This window comes from Pipistrellus hanaki (assembly GCF_964339955.1).
Source record: "Pipistrellus hanaki genome assembly, chromosome: 19".
NCBI classification, from domain to species: Eukaryota; Metazoa; Chordata; class Mammalia; order Chiroptera; family Vespertilionidae; genus Pipistrellus; species Pipistrellus hanaki.
In genome coordinates, this window is record NC_140521.1 from 13,443,352 (window position 1) to 13,464,883 (window position 21,532).

At 48.4% G+C, this 21,532-nt stretch overlaps 1 protein-coding gene across 1 annotated transcript in view; it reads right to left on the reverse strand.

Moving 5' to 3' along the window:
- Positions 1-16,149: 16,149 nt before the first annotated feature.
- Positions 16,150-21,532, reverse strand: part of KCNJ1 (potassium inwardly rectifying channel subfamily J member 1) — a 28,085-nt gene continuing 22,702 nt past the window's right edge. Inside the window, exon 2 of the mRNA XM_084868369.1 lies at positions 16,150-20,732. Within this exon, the coding sequence (XP_084724495.1) occupies positions 19,593-20,711 (1,119 nt within the window). The 5' untranslated portion in view covers positions 20,712-20,732 and the 3' untranslated portion in view covers positions 16,150-19,592. The remainder of the gene's footprint in view (positions 20,733-21,532) is intronic.

Here is a 21,532-nt window from a genome sequence, read left to right on the forward strand (position 1 = left end):
TTATAGGCCAGGGATTTGGAGAATGGCCCTCCATTTGGGGTGGTCTGGCATTTCTTCATGTCGGGGTTCAGGTTAGGTGCCTCAGACAGGTACCAGGAGTGACTAGCTTCCTTCTCATGGTAACCTGGACATGGCACACATTTCAACTTTTCCCATTTCTGATGGGGTTTGTTTTGGTGATTTGATTACGGTGGTGTCTGCCAGGCTTCTCCACTATAAACTACTGTGTTCCCCTTTGTAATTAATAAGTACTTTGTGTGCTTTGAAATTATGTAAATGTCCCATTCGTGGTCATATTTCAATGTATTCATGCACTTATTTCTACCTCTGAAGGCTCATGGTTTTCTATCTTATTCAGTGAATATGAGATGTTCTTATCATTATTTATTTTGATGATGACATTGTCCCAGGGGCAGGCCAGTCAGGCTTGTGTCTGTCTCCCTTGCTGTTATTCCCAGCAGTCTTGGGACCCTTCCTCGACATCATACTTGGGGCTCCCTGACCCAAACAGCCCTGGAGTCAGTCGTTTCCCCCAGGGTTATTGGTGCTTTTAGTGAAAAATGATATTTAGAAGCAGATATCTGGGGGATAGGTGTGCTCATTTCTTTGCAGTGTTGCTGCTCCCAGGTCTTCTCAGTGGACAGAACTAGGCAACATATATGTATACATACATGCACACACATATTTATCATCTTTACACACAGACATACACTGATTGCCAGATTATTATGATCTCTGAATGAATAATAATCTGCCTGGTGCATGAATTAGTGCATGGGTGGGGTCCGGCCAGCCTGCCCAGGGGGAGGGGACATGGATGGTTGGCCTGCCTGCCTGCTGGTCGAACTCCTGGTCCAGCGGACAATTTGCATTTTAGCCTTTTATTATATAGGATACACACTGAATGGCCAGATTATTATGCGTTCAGAGATCATAATAATCTGGCCACTCAGTGTATACTGTATTAATCAGGGTTCCCAGAGAAACAGAACCCTAGCACCTAGCTTTAGAGAAGGGTCTAGCCCATGCCTATTGTTTGTCAAACTCCACCCATGGGGCAGAAAGGTTCAAAGCCCAGCTGCCCAGCAGTTGTGGGAGGCAGGGCAAGGGGTCAGTTCTGCTCCATCACAGTTCACTCCAGAGACACATAGAAAAAATAAAGCACATAGGTGAGACGTCTCAGTTTAAGTATAAGCCCAGAGCAGGCTTATAATTAGCCTGGCGATTTCTGCTGAGTCAGGGTTTGGTGCTAATTGGTTTTCCCAGAAGTCTTTCCCATTGACTGAGATACTGCCCTAGGCTCTGGCTTCCAGAAAAGTTTCATCAGGCCTCACAGGTATTCCAGCAGTATTTTCTAGGCACTGCATTTCCTGACAACTTTATTTTCCTTTGCTCTTCCTGTCTTTTTAGGAACTTTTATTTATCTAGTGTTTTTCCGCATATAAATAAAATCATAGTAGCCTGGCTGGTGGCTCTGTGATTGAGCATCAACCTATGAACCAGGAGGTCACAGTTTGATTCCTGGTCAGGACATATGCCCAGGTTGAGGGCTTGATCCCCAGTGTGAGGTGTGCAGGAGGCAGCTGATCAATTATTCTCTATTTATCATTGATTTTCTATTTCTCTCTCTCTCCCTCCCTCTCATTCCTCTCTGAAATCAATAAAAATATATTTTTTAAAATCATAATAGGACATTTAACCATCAGAAACTAATTTGCATTGACATCCACCTGAGAACTTTAAATTGTGAAGAATGCAAACTCGATCCAGAGGTGCTTGGCCTATAGGGAAGAAATATGAACTTGCCATTCATTTCTGAAAAGCACAGTTAGTTGGATTGCAGCTGAAACCTGCCTTTAAAAGAGTATTCCTGATAATCCTCAGTCTTTCCCTTTCCCACTGAGTCTTTGCAAATGTCAGAGATTACCTGATCAGAATTCAAGACACAAAACTCCAATGATCTAATTATTCAAGTGGCTTCCATCTTACAGCAAATCCTAAGATTGCCTCTCATGCTCACAGTCAACCCTTCAAGGAAAATTTTGGGCAAAGGGTGTGAAGAGGGAGCAGTAGAGGAAACCATGGTTTCCATCTACGTGATGAATCACATGGCCATGGCCACAGCCATCCCTGAGCTGCCCCACATGCTTAGGAGACATGCATCCCTGGAAGACACCAGCCCTTTCCTATGGGAGGTTTCATTAATTTCAAGAGGACTTCCTGAGTAGGGTTTCCAGAAAATTCCAGAAGTATCATAAAAATCACATTTGCATACAGTGTGCACTTAGGTTCAAACTTACACTGTAAGAAATATCTAGTTTCCAGGAGGTCTGTTACTTAGTTTGTTGAGAGTTAATGACAAATGACCTCCGGCTTTCCATCCACACATCCCCACAAGACAACTGAGGGTAAGCTAGAGTCGGAAGTACAGGGTAGCTGTGTAGTCTGGCCCTCCTCCAACATTTTGGGTAATCGTGGCAGATGGACATATGTCCTTTATGCAGGAGGGCCTGCTGGTTTTCCTGGGAGAAACTCTGACAAAAAGACAGAGGGACTGGTCCTGGACTTTTCAGGATGCAAGCATCACAAATCTTCCTGCAAAAATATTAGTCTCCTCAGAGTCACAGCATCTTCAGAAGATAAAAACGACCCTCCCTAACTCCTCAACCATACTGGTCTCTGAGAAAAAAAAAAACATGGAATTTCCTGGTCTTGGTGGATTTATGACCAAAGATCCAGCCTCGGATGACCCAGGTCATAAGTGCTGGCTGTACAGCAAATTCAATTATCCTAAATTCCTACCCGTCACCCCTCTTCCTGTCCCTGGGCCCTTTCTCATCATCATCTTTCCTGGGCCATCGACCCCCACCAGTGTGTCAGAGCCCAAGTTCAAGCTCCTGGCAAGCTCAGAGCTGAGAATCAATGCCGAGGGCATCTCATCAGAGGGAGGACACCACGTTGTGTTTGAAGAGTGGGGGACATCCATTCAGCCCCAGCCTGGCCGACCACCACGAGGACCAAGTCCATGAGTTTTGTCCCCTCTCGGCAGCCATCTCCAAGGATGGAGACAGGGGCACTGGGATCAGAGCAGTTATTTTTTAGGACTTTACAGTGGATGCTTTGATACCCAGAGGGCCTTAGGAACAGATAAAAAATAAAAATAAAAAAGGACAATTCTGGAAAGTGTTTCTGCTGAGGTTTAAACACTTTGGTGCACATAGACATGCCTGTTCTTGGTGTGGCCTCCCCCCACTCCCTCCCCTCGTCACATACAGTTAAAGAGCATCCCTACGTTATTTAGACAGACTTCCTGGAAGGTGCGTCTTTGGGTGGGAAGAGAAGGCACTCCCTCGGGCTTCTTCGAGTCCTGGGAACTGACTGTAAAACCCTCCAGGGGCTGAAGGAGACAGGACCGTTGAACAAATGGACAGACAGCCTCATGGATCCTGAACAAAAGAGGGACTAGAATCCAAGGAATTCAAGTGGGAATGCTTCTGAACTCCCGTGACTAAAATACCCTCTTCACATCTTCTTCCTTGTTCTCCCACTACCCTGGACTCCGCCTCCACATTTCCCAGTTAATAGGCGGGGGCTAATGGCTTGCTAAGCTAATTGCTGTCTCCTGGCTCTGATCACTTCAAGGTTTACTTGAACTCTATGGATTGGCTGTCCCCGGGGCAGGGCCCAATGGCAGTGGCCAGGAGGGTCACATGGTACCGAGTGGGGCTGGGGGCACGGCAGGAGCCAGGTGATTTCTGCTGAGTCAGGGTTTGTTGCCTAGGCCACCCTTACTGCCAGATGCTGTCAAGTGTGGGAAGATGGGGCGCAGCATCTCCTATGAAGGGAGCTCCAAGCTCCAGCTTCCATGACTTACTTGGTCTTCATGTTTCACCTAGAAATCTTGTTATGTTATGGAAAGTTTTACAATGTCATATTCTAACTGGATACAACATCTCCACTGGACCTAGGCTAATGCATGGCATTTGGGGGGGGGGGGGTATCTAACATTGAGTGAAGTGGGCTCTCCATGTTCACGGAACCCTTACAACAACCCAGCCACGTGGACATGATCAAGCCTGACTCACAGCTGAGGGTGCTGAGGCTCTGGAGCTGTGCTAGGAGGTAGATGCGGACTTGAGACGTTATGGAGCCATAGCTTCTCCTTGCCACCTGCCACCAAGGAGACAAACTGGCCCAGAGGGACAGCTGTTTCCACCGCACAGCCCCGACACCAAGCTCTTTACCGTTTCAAAGCGTCTTCTCCCACTTCCCTTTTCCCATAACACCCACCCCTGAGTCTTTTACCTCTGTTCTTGTTAACTATCTGTCTCTCCCCACTGCCACGTGAGTTCCACGCAGGCAGGGCTTTCTCCCTTCTGTTCCTGCTGCACCAGCACCTGCAGCCATGCCAGCCCGGGGAAGGTGCTCTGGATCCGTTCTCCCAGGAGAGGTGGATTGGGGGACACCCCCTTACAGGGGGACACCCACTCCACAGGTGAGGTACGGGCAGCCCCTCTGAGGAGCTCCAGCGCTGGGGGCACTGGGCTCTGCTTCGTTCCGGAACCCACATTTGACAGGTAGATGCTCAGCTTTACAGGGAAGCTGCTCTTCTTGTTTCTAGAAGTCTCCCTCAGCAGCAACATGTGGTCCATGGGAGAAAGGTTAATATATTTTATTGATTTTTCACAGAGAGGAAGAGAGAGGGATAGAGAGTCAGAAACATTGATGAGAGAATCATCGATCAGTTTCACACCCCTCACTGGGGATGTGCCTGCAACCAAGGTACATGCCCTTGACCGGAATCGAACCTGGGACCTTTCAGTCCGCAGGCCGACGCTCTATCCACTGAGCCAGACCGGCTTGGGCGGGAGAAAGGTTTTTAATGTGTTTGCTCTGAGAAGGGTTCCTGAAGGCTGTCCCTTCCCCCACCCCCACCAGCACACACACACAGAGAGAGAGAGAGAGAGAGAGAGAGAGAGAGAGAGAGAGAGAGAGAGAGAGAGAGAGGCGCTGTCTGAAGAGAGACAGTTTACCTGGCTCAGCTCTGTCCTGACCACCCAGGTCCTGGGGGGGCCCCCACTTCCCCAACTCCCTGCCCCCCCCCCCTCCAGCCCGTCCCTCCCCCAGCCCTCATGTGAATCCAGCCCATTTACAATTCCCTTTGAAAAGGTCTCTGTTTGGGTGAGTTAGTTCCCCGGGCCCTGCCTGGAGCGGCAGATTATCTGAAAATAGGTGTTATTGATTACAACCAGGTGGTCTTTATGGAAAGGGGTCCACTTGAACCAAAATAAATATTTGCCCGCACAAAGCACAAGGCGGGCCCTGTGGCGGGGCTGGGCGTGCTGAGGCCTGTCCTGGCCTCTGCGCGGGCTCCTCGTAGCCCAGCCCGGATTGTGTTTCCTCAATGGGACGGCTTTTGGGAGGGTCGGGGGGCGGCCGGGGAAGGGGGCGCCCCAAGGCCCGCGGGTCCAGCGCCAAGGGCTGGCCGCCCAGGCCGGCTGGCTGCGGGCCGGGGGAGCCGGGGCTCAGGGCCTCGCGATTGTATTTTCTTTGGCTTCCTGGCGCGCTCCTTAGTATTTATTTCTGTTCCCCTCTGTTTTATTTGTATTTTCAAGTTGCCGGCAGGACTGGGATGCCGTCCATTCACCCCGCTGCCTTGGAGCGCGGCGCGCAGACGGCGGGAGCCAGAGCCGGCTCAGCCCCACCGCCCGCCCGGCCGCCGCCGCCGGCTCCCGGGGAGGCCCCGCCGGGCGCGGGCAGGGCTGGAGGGCAGGAGCAGGGCTGGGGGGCAGCCGGGGGGCAGGGCTGGGGGGCGCCCAGGGAGCAGGGCTGGGGGGCAGCCGGGGGGCAGGAGCAGGGCTGGGGGACAGCCGGGGGGGCAGGGCTGGAGGGCAGCCGGGGGGCAGGGCTGGGGGGGGGGGGCGGGGGGGACGTGGATGGGGGCGGGCGGTGGCTCGGAACAGGGGTGCCCCTGCCAGGATGGGGCAACACGAATTCAGCTCCACCCGGAGTCGCACCCCAGCCCAGAGTTCTCGAGACCTCGAGGTTATAACGATTTATAAAGTGGCTTTCTTGGAAAGATGATGCTAACTTGGGGTGAGATGTGGGGGGTCAGTTCCGGAGGAAGCTGAAACTCCCACCCTACTCAGGTCCCCTCTCCGGACCTCTGAGCTCCAGGCCCCTGCCTCCTGTCCAGGGTCAGCGCAGACCTCCTCCAGGGGCGCCCCCTGGCGGCCGCTCTGAGAAATCCTCGCTGGCCCTTCCAGAGTCAAAGCAGCCTCTCTAGAGCCAGGAGTGTGGTCCAAGGAGCTCTAGGGAGAGAAATGGGGGTGAAGGGAGGGGTCACCCTCCTCGGTCAGTGCAGGAGGATGTAATCTACATCGTACAGAAGCTTTGGGCAGGTCCCCACCCTTGCAGCAAGGGGGTTGTCCAATGCCAAGGGCAGAGGTGTGGAGGCTGGATGGCAGAGAGGAGAGCTGGGCTCTGGAACGAGAGACTTAGCACTGACCTGAGGAGACAGAGAGTCAAGGTGGACCAAGCAGGGCAGAGCACGGGGCTGACAGAGGCAGGAGAGGGCAGGAGAAGGTCCCACTTTGCACACCTGGAGCTTCCTGCTGCTCAGGGACAGAGATAGACTCCTCCCAACCCAGGCATCCTCACTGGAGACATTCCTGGTGGCTGCTCTGAGCTCGTGGTTGGTGGCTGACAGGGAGCAAAGTATCGCAAAGTAGAATCTCAGGACAGGGATGGGTATTTACTTACAATCACCTGTGCCTCTGTCTCTTTTTGGGAGCGATTTCCTCTCCTCCCCAGCTCATAGCGAGCGCTGCCATTAAGTCCCACATGCCATAGACAAAGTGTGGCAGGACAGGCCCTGGAGAACCAGGATGACTTCCTAGTCCTGAAGGGGACCCGGGACACATCAAGGCACCAGTAGACACCTCATTACTCCTGTGGTCCTCAGTTTCCCTTGGATGTCATTTCTGAAAGGAACCCTGGCTATTTCGCCGCCATTCCTCAAGCCCCCGCATCGCTGGTGAGGACTGGCTGGTCACAGGGACCTCCTACCCAGAACCAGGATGACTTAGAAGTTGGGACCAGGAATTACCTCGTCAAGGTGGAAACAGGCCAGCAGGTGCAGCCATAGCCATAGCCCCTGAGTTCCCCCAGATTTATAAGGAAGACACAGGCTAGGACTAGAGGCTTGCTTACACGTACACCAGTGGTCCTCAGACTCACTGTCTATTCGTGTCACCAGGAAGCTTGTGAAAGTCCCTATGAAGAATGGAAAAATTCCCAGTGCCTGGATTGTAACCCCAGCCAAGGAATTGAGTCAGAATCTTGGGGTAGAAGACAGCAAGCATCCGTATTTTATGAGGCCCCCAGGTGATGCCATTGTGTGCCCACGGTTGAGGAGCACAGGCCTAGAACAGTCCCTTCCCATCACTTTGCAGAGCCGGCTCCTCCCACGGGTCAGCTCTCAGAGTTAGCCCCTCCCAGAGGCCTTCGCTCACCACCTCATCCAAAGCGGCTCCTGCCAGCCAGTCATTCTCTAACCCTCCCCATTTTTTAAATATTTTTTTTTTTTTTTTTACAGAGAGGAAGAGAGAGGGATATAGAGTTAAAAACATCAATGAGAGAGAAATATTGATCAGCTGCCTCTGCACACCCCCTACTAGGGATGTGCCCACAACCAAGGTACATGCCCTTGACTGGAATCGAACCTGGGACCCTTCAGTCCGCAGGCTGATGCTCTACCCACTGAGCCAAACTGGTTTGGGCTAACCCTCCCCTTTTTAATGTTCCATGTGGCCTGTCTCATTACTCAAACTTCTCTCAACTGTCTGCATGTGTCTGTTTATTTTCCATCTCCCTCATTAGAAAGTAAGTTCAGAAAGGTGGGACCTGGACTATCTTTTTCATAGCTGTATCCCCACTGCCCTTCACAGTCCCCAGAACCACAGGCCCTCCAAACACACTTGATGAATGAAGAATGAATGAATGGATTTGTGGTTATGTCTTTGTGTGTACACAAGCATATGTATATACATATATGTACAACAAAAGTGAATGTTTTAAAAAATGACTTCAAATTTAAAATTTAAAACATTTTAATGAAAAATCTGTAATAATAAAAGCTTAATATGCTAATTAGGCCAGTCGTCCTTCCAGACGACCTTCCAGCCAGGGCTGCGAGGGAAGCCTGGATCCAGGGTGCTGGAGGGAAGCTGGTGCCAGCAGCTGAGGGAAGGAAGGCCTACTCTTGCACAAATTCATGCATTGGGCCTCTAGTATGTTTAATATGTTTAATGGTTTTCTCTTTTATAATAACAGTGTGGTTTATTCAAAAGGGCAACAAAACACGTTTATCTGTTCATAAAATGCATTGCTTGTTATTGCTCTTGGATAGTCATTCATTCATGGAAGTGCAGAATTCAGTGTAGCCTAACTGGGCAGTGGTAAAAGGAGTTTTACTAGTGTCATTTGCAGGACAGTAGTGTGTATCGTGTTATACTGCTTTTAAATATTTGCTTGTCTAGACTTTATTGGACCCTTAATGCAGTATGACTTAGGATTTATTAAAAATTAAAATCCTTTGCCATTTTCTGGATTATCTCTAAATGATACTTCCAAAGATGGTCAGGTCATACTGACTTTTTCAAGTTTTTTCTGTTAGCTTTTTAAAAGTATTTTGGACAAAATTTCTAAAGCCATACATTCCACACCACTGAAATATATTTATTTTCTCTACACATTCTTTAAAAATAGAATTTCAGTAAGGTAGTTCTAACAAAACCTGATTATGCCCAATTTCAGGAAACTGAGAATGTGCCATTTTCATCTTCAATTAATCTTGAGATTTACTGTTACTGTATTACTCTTTTCTGAATGCTGTATTGTCATAAAAACTCGCAGCCTAAAAGATATTTGAAGATCACCTCGTTTTTGTGGGGTTTTTAAAAAAATATATGTAAGATGCATGGAGATCAGGAAGGTTGGGCACTTTGCCTGAGATGCTAAAGAAAGTTCGAGGCGACACAGAACACTGAAGTCGCTTTGACCTTCAGCCTAGGATTCTTCCTATGATACCAGCGACCTCCTGAACCTGTCAGGGTGTTTTAAGACAGTAATATGGTAGCCAAACGACACCTCAGACCCTCAGAAAACGATAGTGTTCGGTTTCTAAACAGACTTTAATATTGTTGGTTCACACGTCTTTCATTTGACATTCTGAGAACATTGTCTGAAACCATGGCCTGTTTTTTCAAAAGTGATTTGCAATGTGTTGTGTGCTCATATCCTGGACTCGGACATACGTTTCCTCTTCCTGGAGCACCCCCTCTCCTGATCCTCACCCTCGATGCCCCCTCCCCCCCATGTGACTAACTCTTTCTGTGCCTCAGGTTTCACCTTGCTGGCAGCTCCCCAGGCAGACTCTCCACGGGGGCCCCAGACTAGGTTAGGACCCCTGACCGGTCTCCCCTCCAACAACTGTGCTTCCTGTCAGCTGCCTCCAGCCCTGAGCCCCAAGGAGCCGCCGGTGTGTTTTGCTTGCCAGCGTGTGGCCAGGACTTTGCCGAGTGCCCCGAGTCCTTGTTGAAAGCAGCACAGGATTTTGCCCTATTCGGGTCCAAATGGCACACACCCATTTCCCCAGGGAGCTAAATGAAGGGGGCTCATCCCGACAGAGAATCCCGTGGCAGGCAGCTGTGTGTCTTTAAGGCAATTAAGCTGCTCGGTGCCTGCAGTAGAGATAATCCCGTAAAATAGAGTCTTGCTTCGTAATGAACATGTTTTCCCCATTGAACTTCCCACAACCTTGCCTGGTGATTATCTCATCTTCCAGATGAGAAAGCTAAGACTCACAGAGGTGACGTGACTGCCCAGATTCATAAGGAAGGAAGGGTCCTGCTGAGACCAGTTTGGCTCAGTGGATAGAGCGTTGGTCTTTGGACTGAAAGGTCCCAGGTTTGATTCCAGTCAGGGGCATGTATCTTGGTTGCGGGCACATCCCCAGTGCGGGGTGTGCAGGAGGCAGCTAATCGATGTCTCTCTCTCATTGGTGTTTCTAAATCTCTATCCCTCTACCTTCCTCTCTGTGAAAAAATCAATAAAATATATTTAAAAAAAAAAAAAAAAAAAAAAAAAAAAAAGGAAGAAAGGGTCCTGAGTGGAACCAAGGCCTCCAGGAGGCAGGGGTTGGCCTGGTATTGAGGAAAAGCCTGTGAATGTTGACACAGCATGGCCTCTGCTTGCATGGGTGGGCTGTTCTGCCTCCTAAGCTTATTATGAGGACTAAATAAATGTGTGTGTGTGTGTGTGGGTGTGTGTGTGTGTTTAATACATAGATGTAGTGCCAGCTCTATCCTCACTAGCCACATAGGGACCCTGGGCAAGTATCTTAATCTCTCCGAGCCTCAGTCTTCCCATCTGTAAGCGGGGATAATAATACTATAACGTCAGCTCTCTGCAGAGAAAGCACCACGCGCCTGGACTCTAGGAGACTCTTCATAAACTGTAACGACGCTCTCCCTGCCACTCTCATCTCTCTAACGTTAGAAACCTCTTTCTACACGTACGTCCATTTATTTGTTCAGTCTTTCTCAGTGGTTTTTTCAGCCCAGCAATGAGGAGATGACCCAGATATTTCAGGTCTCCCTGCTGAACACTGGGAACATTATAATGGCTCTTAGGGCGCTTCCTAGGAAGGCCAGCCTGGCACCTAACGGCAGGAGGTTGGCGGCCCTGCCTTTCCCATCAGGGCACTTTCACTTTTGTGATCTGGAAGCGTATGGCGCCACCTCCTGGCCAGAGGCCCACTGCACTGAAGGAAAGTGCCCACTTGCTAATGAGACAGCTTTGGGAAGTCCCTCCCCCCCCCCTCCCGGTTCCCCACCTTCCTCTCCGGTCAGTTCAATAGCACCTAGTACCTGTTTCTACTCTCTGGTGTGGTGGGGTGTCCGAGGCACGGGCTGGGTCAGCAGTGACGCTTTCTGAGGTGCAAGAAGACACCCTGGACAAGCCATTTCCTTCTGGGGCCCCTTGTAAGGTTCTCGGCTTGGAAAATAACAGAGGAGTCTATGCATCTGCAGTGGAAGCAGAAGCAGTGACGAGAGGAAGATGAGGTGTTTTGTCTCGGGTTCAGATCAAAGCTGGGAGTAGACAGCAAAGCGGGGAGCTGGGGAGTGGAAAACAGTGAGGCTCGGGCGGAGGGAAGAGAGCACAGTGTGGGACAAGCCTCATGGGCGGGCTCCACCTCTTTTTGTTTTTGTCCCGCCAGCATCGGAATCATCCTTTCAACGTCATCACCACTCACACTAGCATTTATCAGAAACCCATGAAGACAGGTGCTTTCGTATTATTTCATTTTATATTCTTTCATGCTTTTGTCCTTGGAGTCATCCTCTCAGATGGGTATTCTGTGATTTGCAACTGGAAAAGCACAGTTCAGAAAGGCGAAGGACTAGTTTTAGGTAACACAGCCAGGAAACAAGAGGCTGCATTTGACCAGATCTGTCGCCAAAGCCCTCAGCAGGGCACTCCTGCCTTCAGCTCTCCTCCTCCAGCACCTGCTTTGCATGCTCTTGACAGAGAGCATCCTTAGGAGGCGGTCCCGGGTCTAGTCTATGTCCGGCCACCCCGGGATGAGGGGACCTGAGAGCCATTGGGGTTGTTATGGTCTTTAACCACGACTTTTAGATGAGCTGGAACCAACTTGCAGGTGGCCCAAACAGCCCACTAATGAGTGAATCGCCCACTTTTCACGTCACATCACGAGTGTAGAGGAAGTCACCTCTGGGACCCTGGGGACCAGCCTTTTTCCCAGGCTCTGTGGATGCAGGTGCAGAACGAGGTGCACTGGCCTCTGTGCCCCTAGAGCACATATGTCAAACACAAGGCCCGCGGGCCAAATCCAGCCCGCCAGGCCTTGCAATGTGGCCCGCACCGCGCTGTCATCACTGCACTCCGCTGTCAGTTTATGACATTGTCAGTTTATGACTGTTCAGTAAACCATTCGGCCCGCGATTTAGGCTGGATTTTAGATTTTGGCCCCTTCTCTGATTGAGTTCGACACCCCTACCCTAGAGCAACAGTCCAGGGAGATGGCTCCCCCTTCGTCCCATAGACTCGTGATCGGCAAACTGTGGCTGGTGGCGAGCCACAGGCGTCTCTTTGGCCCCTTGAGTGTGGCTCTTCCACAAAATACCACGGCCTGGGAGAGTCTATTTTGAAGAAGTGGCGTTAGAAGAAGTTTAAGTTTAAAAAAATGTGGCTCTCCAAAGAAATTTCCATCGTTGTACTGTTGCTATTTGGCTCTGTGGACTAATGAGTTTGCCGACCCCTGCCCTAGACTCCAGTCCTCTGCTCCTGGTAAGCAAGGCCCTGACCTTGACTGCCACCTCCTGGGGAGCTTGCCTTTGGGAGCAGTGACCCCCAGGCATGAGGTTCTGGGTGGCCCAGGAAAGAGCAGTGCACTAACTGGCAGGGAAGCCCTGGGCGCTGGCCTCTGCTTGTTCTCTCTCCGCTGGGTGACCCGGGCAAGCCAAAGTCTCTGGGTCTCTCCTCCCTCTGAAAAACATGAGTGGTAACGCTTTCTCTCCCTTCCTGAAAGCTAGTTTGCACCCTAATTGCTTCTTCAGTTCACCCCACACACCAACGCCAGAGATTCTGCTTAGTCATGCTGTCACCCCTCAAAGACTCCAGTGGTTGGTGATAGAGCCAGGATCCCAGCTCAGGCCTGACACCAAACCTCCAATTCCTCTGGCCACATGGTGCCACCTCCCTCTGTATGTTAATGAGCATCACCCAGCCCCTCATGCATATGCATAAACTGTTCTTCTGTAGGGCTGGGACAGTGCCCACCTGGTTGCCTACCTTGGTACCTCTCCGCTTCCCATCTCCCACTTCTTACCAATCCATGAAGCCCCGTCGGCTGCCCTCTCCTCCAGGAAGCCTGCCCCTAGCTCTGAGACGTCTCCCTCACCGCTTTCATCTGACTTCCATGGTAGCATTTTTTAAATTTAATTTCTGTAATTAATTTTCATTGTAATACCCATGCACAACGTTTTGCATACAACAATGGGTTCTGGATCCTCACCAAAAAATAATTACCCAGAATGCCCTGGGCATTGAATCCTCCTCTCCCTTGTAGAGACCCCAGGCAAGCATGTCAAACTGGAGGCCAGCAGGCCAAAATGAGGCATGCGGTCCCTCCGGCCTTGACTTTGACATGCTTGTGAGAGGAAGGGTCTTTCTTTTTCTTTTTTTTTCCTCACTATATTTTATTGATTTTTCACAGAGAGGAAGGGAGAGGGATAGAGAGTTATTGTAGAAACCGATGAGAGAGAAACATCGATTAGCTGCTTCCTGCACACTCCCTACTGGGGATGTGCCCGCAACCAAGGTACATGCCCTTGACTGGAATCGAACCTGGGACCCTACAATCTGCAGGCTGACGCTCTATCCACTGAGTCAGACCAGTCAGGGCGGGGTTGTTTCTGTTGAGGACACCCATTTTCACTTTCATTCCAATGAGGTTTGATTCTCCAAAAGCTGCTGGTCCCTGGCGGATTGTCTGGCACAGGGAAGCCTGGTCCCTGGCAGATTGTCTGGCATGAGGAGCCCTGTCCCTTCCCTGGCTCAGGAGGCAGAGTGAGCCTGGCAGGCACCTTTCAAAGAGATGCAGGCCTTCAGGCACCTCCACAACTTCTCCAGCTCGAACCAGAAGGGCAGGGCCTCCAGAGCAAGGTCCCAGCAACTACCACAAACGCATCAGCCAAGGGAAGTGGAGGGGCTGGGAGGGGGAATCCTTGGGACAGCAATGGTTGCCTCTTAGGGTGATCTGCCGGAGATAGGCTGAGGCGCACAACACCCTGCGGGGCAGTGTTTCTAGAATTCTACCTTTTATGTAAAAAGGGGGGATGGAACTAAATATGTATCGCTTATATTTTTTAAAAAAGAAACAGCATGACAACACCAATTAGAATGGTCACCTTTATAAAAGAAGAAAGGAGTAGAGAGGGCACAGGAATAGAAATGAGTCCTCTGAACTCTGTCCTATGACTGTTGAAAGCATGTCAAAGCTTTGCATCATTAACAAAAGGAAATGGTAAAATCAGGAAAGAAGAACAATGAGCAAGCTCTAATCACTGGACATAAACTAAAGCAAATGAACGTGCCTCTATGCCACATCGGTGCATAATCACACAGAGAAAAAAACAACTTCAGGGAACTTCAGAACAGGTTGCCAACTCAGATGCTTAGCAGGATATACTGCAAAGGCTTTTTAAGAATCCCAAATAATTTTAAAACGATAATCAGTCATTTTATTGTTGGCAGCCGCATTTATTTCTTCCACACTCCGCAGTTCTCCTGTTTAGCTCTGGTCCCCGGGCTGGTGTAAGCCACCAGGACCCTCTATCTCAGTGGCAGGAACCAGCCTGGGCTCCCCATGCTTTTGTCCCCAGGGCCTGGCTCATAGTAGGCCCTCAATGAGCACTTGTTAGGTGGAACTGAAGCTCAAGGCACTAGGATTCTTCTCAAATGAGCAATAGGCCTCTGAGACCTCTGTCTCATCACTGGAGGCCCCCTCGGTTCTTCGCATGGCATCAGCCAGGACTCTGCCTTCCTGGCCTCTGTCTGCCCTGGGGACCAGGCTCTCCCCTTCTGCTTCTCGGCTTCAGACTCATGCTCCTATCCCACTTTGCCATGTAGCAGTCATTTACTTTTGTTTTTTAATTTATTTGAGTGAGAGAGAGAGAGACACAGAGAGAGAGAGAGAAATGGATTTGCTCTTCCACTTGTTTCTGTATGCATTCATTGATTGATTCTTATCTATTCAAATCCGAAAACTTGGCATATCAGGGATGACACTTTAATCAATTGAGCTACCTGGCCAGAGCTAGTCATGTGCTTTTTACAAAGGGGTTTTTACATTAATTATAAATAAACTAGTGGTCTTTCAAGACAGAGAGATCTAGGTTCGAGTCCCACCCTGCCATTTGCTAGCTAGTGACTCTGGATGGGTTCCTTACCTGAGTTGCTCCAAGTCAAAAATAATTGTTATGCTAGTGCCTCATTGGACTTGTGGGCAATCATGTATTCAAACGCCTTAAAACAGAACCTAACACCTCCTAGGAACTCTAAGTGGCCCCTACAGCCAGTTGCTTCTATTATCACACGTCTTGGGTTTCTCCCTGCCTGAAAGACACACATCTTCTAGAACATCCAGTGCGGTCAAGGCTGTATGGAGTGGAGAAGCAGAAGGGGCCCAGCCCAGTTCCTACCCTGAGCCCCAGTGCAAATCTTCCTCCACAGGGCTCAGCTCCAAGGAGTCCAGCTGGGTGCATCTGGCTGGGGAGATTAAATTATTTTTGAATTCCTAACTGAATGTTCTTTTAATGGAAACTTAATGACAGGCATTGAAATAGATTTCCTCCCTCACCCCTCCTCCGGGCGCCCCCCTCCCCAAGGCTCTGTGTTGCCCGGTTCCCGATAACCTTTATTCCCTACCCCTGGACTTTTATCTCCCCAGTGACAAACAGCCCTGGCCGGACAGAAAGAGGAAATTCCAGTCATTGTTCTCCAACTTCTGGCTTCCAAAATAAAATGCTCTATCTCCCCCTGTCAAGCTTTGATTGACACACACTTCCTGGAATGGCAGGCAGCAACGGCCCAGGGGCGGGGCCAAAGGGTCATTTGCATGCTTTGCTTCAGAGGTTTTCAGAACATGTATTCCAAATGGGGGAAGATTTCCCCATGCTGGCCACCGAACCCCCTTGTTGGGACCCAGCTCCTGTGTTATGAAAAACTTCCAAGGAAGGAAGGCACCCCTCACCTGCTCACACCATCTACCTAAGGACATTCTTCCAGGGCCTGTCCCACACCCCATCAGCTATGGAAACAGACAGGGATCATCTCACTTCTGAGAGTTGGCAACTGAGAGAGGATCTGTTCCTCACTCTTTCTCTCTTGAGAAATCAATGGTTAGACCGCCTCCCAAACCTTAACTCTGAATACTGGAGCTTGAGCCAGCCTAAGTCCAGGAAGATAAAACCAGGATCCCACTCTCCAAGTCTAAATCCCCATAGCAACAGAGAGAAATCAGGCAAGTTCAGCGGAATCAGTACCAAGACAAAGTTTGCATAAGGCAATGCATCATGGGATGAAGTTTAATTTATTTATTTATTTTAAGGAATAAGAAATGCTGAGTTCCTTGTGAAATGGATAGATCAGTGAATGTGGGCGTAGCTATAGTGAAACTGATGGAGTCAGGCCCTGCTGGGAACAATGGTACCCCATTGGAATAAAAAGCCTACCGTCAGCATCACCAAGTTGGCCTTCTGGAACCTTCTGTTTCCTATGTATCTTCTTTACTCACTGAGCTCCTGGGTGACCCTCTCCCTCTGAATGTCCAGGGTTTTTATGCTGCTTTGGGGTTCCAGTCACCCCAAATTAGTACTATCAGCAGTACCTGGGTGGGAAGGGGGCACTTCCCAATGGGTTTCTTCGATGTCTGTTAATCATTGCTAGAGGGTCAATGGAAATTTATATTTCTTTAAAAAAAAATATTTTATTGATTTTGTTACAGAGAGGAAGGGAGAGGGATAGAGAGTTCGAAACATCGATGAGAGAGAAACATCAACCAGCTGCTTCCTGCACACTCCCTACTGGGGATGTGCCCGCAACCAAGGTACATACCCTTGACTGGAATCGAACCCGGGACCTTTGAGTCCACAGGCCGATGCTCTATCCACTGAGCCAAACTGGTTTCGGCGGGAATTTATATTTCAAAAGAAGACCCACGTGGCAGAACTGCCTTAATTCTGATAAAGGAGTACATGGAAGCAGATGAGCTTCCACCAAATAGCCCAGAAAAAATATGCCCATCACAGAGCCTCCAGCTGTCATGCAGCATCCCTCACAATCAGAAGAAACAGATTGTTTGGGTCATCTTACTCCCAGCAGTCCCCAGGTGCTACCAGTGACAAGCACGGACCAGAAGGAATGTGTTCTGGTGTGAAGGACCCAGGTCATACATTTCTCTCCAGTTTACAGAGGGACTCGCATCCTAAGGCCTCATACTGGGGGCCAGCGGAGAACTCCAGCTCCCTCAAGCTCGACTGTCCTGATTTCCTTCCATTTATTCATAGATTAAACTGCTATGCCAACTCCCAGGCACACAGCAATCTCCCGTGTGGGCCAGCTGCGTCACTGTGATGGCCACCAACTAACTGTGCGACCCTGAACGCAGCAGACTGCCCACTGGCCTTGGTCAGAAGGATCAGGTTGGGTGGCTAAATCTGTCCAAATGCAACCCCAGGCCCGGGCAGACAAAGCTGTTCCTATGACAAGTGCTGGCAGCTGCCACTCTATGCGCCAAGATGCACTGGAGGGGTGTGCTGGGTGGCTCAGGACAGCACATGTGGGCAACCGAGCTCATTTCCTCCTGGGAAGCTGAAGCTGGCCATTTGCATCCTACTGGCCAGCCCCCCAGCCCTCCCATTGCTCCCTGGAGAAAGTCCACTCTTAGCAGAAGAGTTTCCATCAGCAGGTCCATCACACTGATGCTCAATGACTGACATTTTTAGAAAGAACATGCAGTACCAGATATTTAATATATTAATCATCACAGTCAAAACAGATTGATTCCTAAGCAGCTTTGAGTACCATCCTTTGGAGAATACATTCAAAATCACATAGGTGGGGAACTAAGACATTCACAGTAAAACCTTCCCCTAATGATCAATCCTGTCCAGTTGGCGTGGCTCAGTGGTTGAGCACTGACCTATGAACAAGAAGGTCATGGTTCAATTCCTGGTCAGAGACAGGAAGACCTGGAGCTTTCCTCACTGCGGGGCCACATCCCATTCCCTTTCACACTTTTTCCCCTTCAGAGGCAGCATGCCAATACCAGCCCCATGCACAAAAACACAAATATGGTTTTTCTCAGAAGCGTTAGAGGTACTTTCCCTTCTACACTGACTTCCCCCCTTTACACTCCTCACTGCTTTCTTGGGGGATCAAGAGATATTCTTTTAATACCTTCATGGCCCTTTATCCCACGAATACAAATGGAAAGAAATATCACCACTTTTTTTTTCAAACCAAGCATTCTTTCTTGCAGGAAAGTGTTCATGGAGATTCTGGAGCGATGATCTAGCTTGTGTCTAAATATACCCTGGGAGGTCGTTTGGGCCACAACCCAGCTTGGGCAGCAGCGCATGGATACATCGTAAAGGAGGTTGGGCTTGGAGCTCCTCTCCATGTTGGGGATGGAGAGACACAGCGACCGTGGACTGAACTGTCCCTCGTTCCTCCAGAATCAGTGTGACCCAGGTTGAGATGCGAACTCCAACGACCAGGGCTTGAGAGGGGCAGAGCCCCACAGCTGTTCTTTGTGAAACAGTCTTTTCGTATTGTCTTTGATTGGTTTAGTTCCCCCAAACTCAAAAGACAATCTTTCCTTTGATAAAAGTCAATGTTAAAATAAAAGTGACTTGCAGATGACATTGTACTGTATGGAGAAAACCCTAAAGATTTCACCAAGAAACTAGCCAATCAGAGAAAGACAAGTGCCATGTGATTTCACTTATATGTGGAATTCAATGAGCAAAATAAACTAACAAACAAAATAGAAATAGACTCAGATACAGAGAACAAACTGACAGCTATCAGAGAGGAGGGGCGTTGGGGTGAAGGGATTAAGTACACACAAGAAAACAAAAACTCATAGACACAGATAACAATAGGATGATTATCAGAGGGAAATGGGGAAGGGGGGAGGTAGAAGAGGGTAAATAAGAGAAAAATGGTGATGGAAGGAGACTTGACTTGGGCTGGTGAACACACAATACAATATACAATGATTTATTATAGAACTGTACACCTAAAACCTATATAATTTTATTGTTACCCCCAAAATTCAATAAATTTTTTAAAAAATAAATAAAGTGACTTATTTCTTATCAGTAGAATGAAGACAAGAATATGTGTTGTTTTTTTTTCCCTGATCCTATATAAAGCTCATAACTTCTTTAAGGAAACTTTTAAAAATACCTTATTTGATCTCATTAAACTTTTGATGACTTTTGTCTGTTTCTATTAACATTGCATGATTTTAAATAATCATATTCAAGTGAGCTCCCATGACTTCTATATTCTAGCTTCCTACAAATACAATGCGTGTTCTACTCCACTAGCCTTGTAGAGTCTTATAGAATCACAGTTATGGAGTTCAGGGGCATTGTGCTGGGGCTGTGGTTGGCAAACTGCGGCTCACAACCTACATGCAGCTCTTTGGTCCTTTGAGTGTGGCTCTTCCACAAAATACCACGGCCTGGGCAAGTCTATTTTGAAGAAGTGGCATTAGAAGAAGTTTAAGTTTAAAAAATTTGGCTCTCAAAAGAAATTCCAATCATTGTACTGTTGATATCTGGCTCTGTTGACGAATGAGTTTTCTGACCACTGTGCTGGTGAACTTGGGAGGCTTTTGTCTGCTTTCACACCCCCCACATTGTTGATCGCTTCATCATGCTGCTAGTTACTATGTGTGTTCGAAACTTGGCTTTCCTTGTGTTGAAAAGCCGCTGCTACATCTTAGTGTCATCTGTCTCGTTGACTTCTGACAAAGTGAAGTTGGGGTTGTCATAGCCTCTCTTCATCTTGGCCCTGGCATCCCTCTCATTGTAAAGGCACATGGCACAGTGAGGGGTGTCCACTGCCACTGTTTTGCTAAAGTTATGGAAATCCACGCGGTATTTCCCTTCCTTGGTCTTGGACACGATGGGAGCAAATCGGTAGCCCCAAAGCACCTCTTCTGGGACATAGGATGTCCGGACTTGGCAGGTGGCACTAGTGGACTCCACAGTGCCATCTAAGAACACCACTAACTCAAAGTCCTGCTGGAGGAGTGTTTCTGCCGCCATGTCGAAGAAGGGGCTGTTGTGATCAATGATGTGGTAAATAGTTAGTGGGGAGATGAAGAACAAGTTTTCATTTCCGGCATCAACAACGAAGTTGATATTGGTCTGGTCCAAAATAATGGTCTCTCCCTCAGGAGTGACAGTGGTCTTCAGAAGCTTCCCGTAGATGTGACTGCCAATGAGGAGGCTCTTCCGGAGGTTGGCCACTCGGATGAGGAGACACAGCTTCCCGCCCCGCTTACTGATCACTGCATTCTTGCTGAAGGTAATGGTCTTCGCACGCTTTTTGGGTCTGGAGATCTTGGCTAAAATGGCGCCACACATGAAGGAATTGATGATGACTCCGAGTATAGACTGGAAGATGAGCAGGAAGATGGCGGTGCCGCACTGTTCGGTCACACACCTGAATCCATAGCCAATAGTCACTTGTGTTTCCAGAGAAAACAGAAAAGCTGAGGTCAAACCATTAATGTTGTCCACACAAGGGGTGTGGTTGTCCGGTGGATGGAACTCGGGGAGATCTTTGTGAATATAGGCCACAGCATACCACAGGAGGCCAAAGAGGAACCAGCTCCCCAAGAAGGCTGTGATGAAGATGGTCATCTTGTACCTCCATTTGAGGTCAAGCACCGTCGTCCAAATGTCCACAAAGAATATAAACCTTGTCTGCGCTTCCACATTGCCAAACTCTATGTTGCACCTTCCATCTTTGGAAACCAGCCTTGTTCTTCGCCGGGGATGCCCCAAAAAGCGAGTGACAAACCATTTCCGAAGATATTTGAACATTCTTTCTGTCAACACCTTGATCTGAGAACACATCAAAGAAAGGCAAACAAAATAAAATTGTATTTAGAGCAGCAGTGACGTGCATGACGCCCATAAAGAACTACCTGTTTATGAAAAGACATTCCAAACAATCTGGATTACTGACCATTTGGCAAGCTGACAAGTTTATTCTGGATGCCACAATTCTATTTTCAATAGAAACTTTCCACCAGAAGGCCATATTGCTTAAATATAAAGAGGAAAACTAACCCAATGAAAGAGAATTGGAAGGAATCTAAGAGAGTTCCCAACCTTAATCGCACACAACCTTAAAAAAGTTTGTGATAACCACCATGACCTGTACTCTGATATTTTTATATTATTCTTTAAATAAGCTCTCCTTTAAAAAAAAATAATAAAGTTAGGTTTGGGGGGATGAGAAGAGATAAACCAAAGCAATTATATGCTTATATGCATAGCCCATGGACATGGTATGCAAAAGAGTAGTGAAGACCTAAGGAGGCAGTAAATAAAGGTTTGGAGAAAAGGGGGGTAATGGAGGGGGGAAACGGAAGATATCTGTAATACTATCAACAATAAAATATATATTAAAAATTAATTTAGTTTTATATTAAGCAAAAATATCCATGAAAGAAAAAGCTTGATGCACTATTTACATTTTTTGTAATATATAAAAATAAGTGATTATGAAATAAATAGCTCACAAATATACTACCTAAGCCATCTTGTGTCCTGCTAGAGGCATATACATATCAATAAATAAGAATCCTGATTTGATTCAGTTCTCTCATTTATTAAATGAAGGAACTGAGACTCAGATA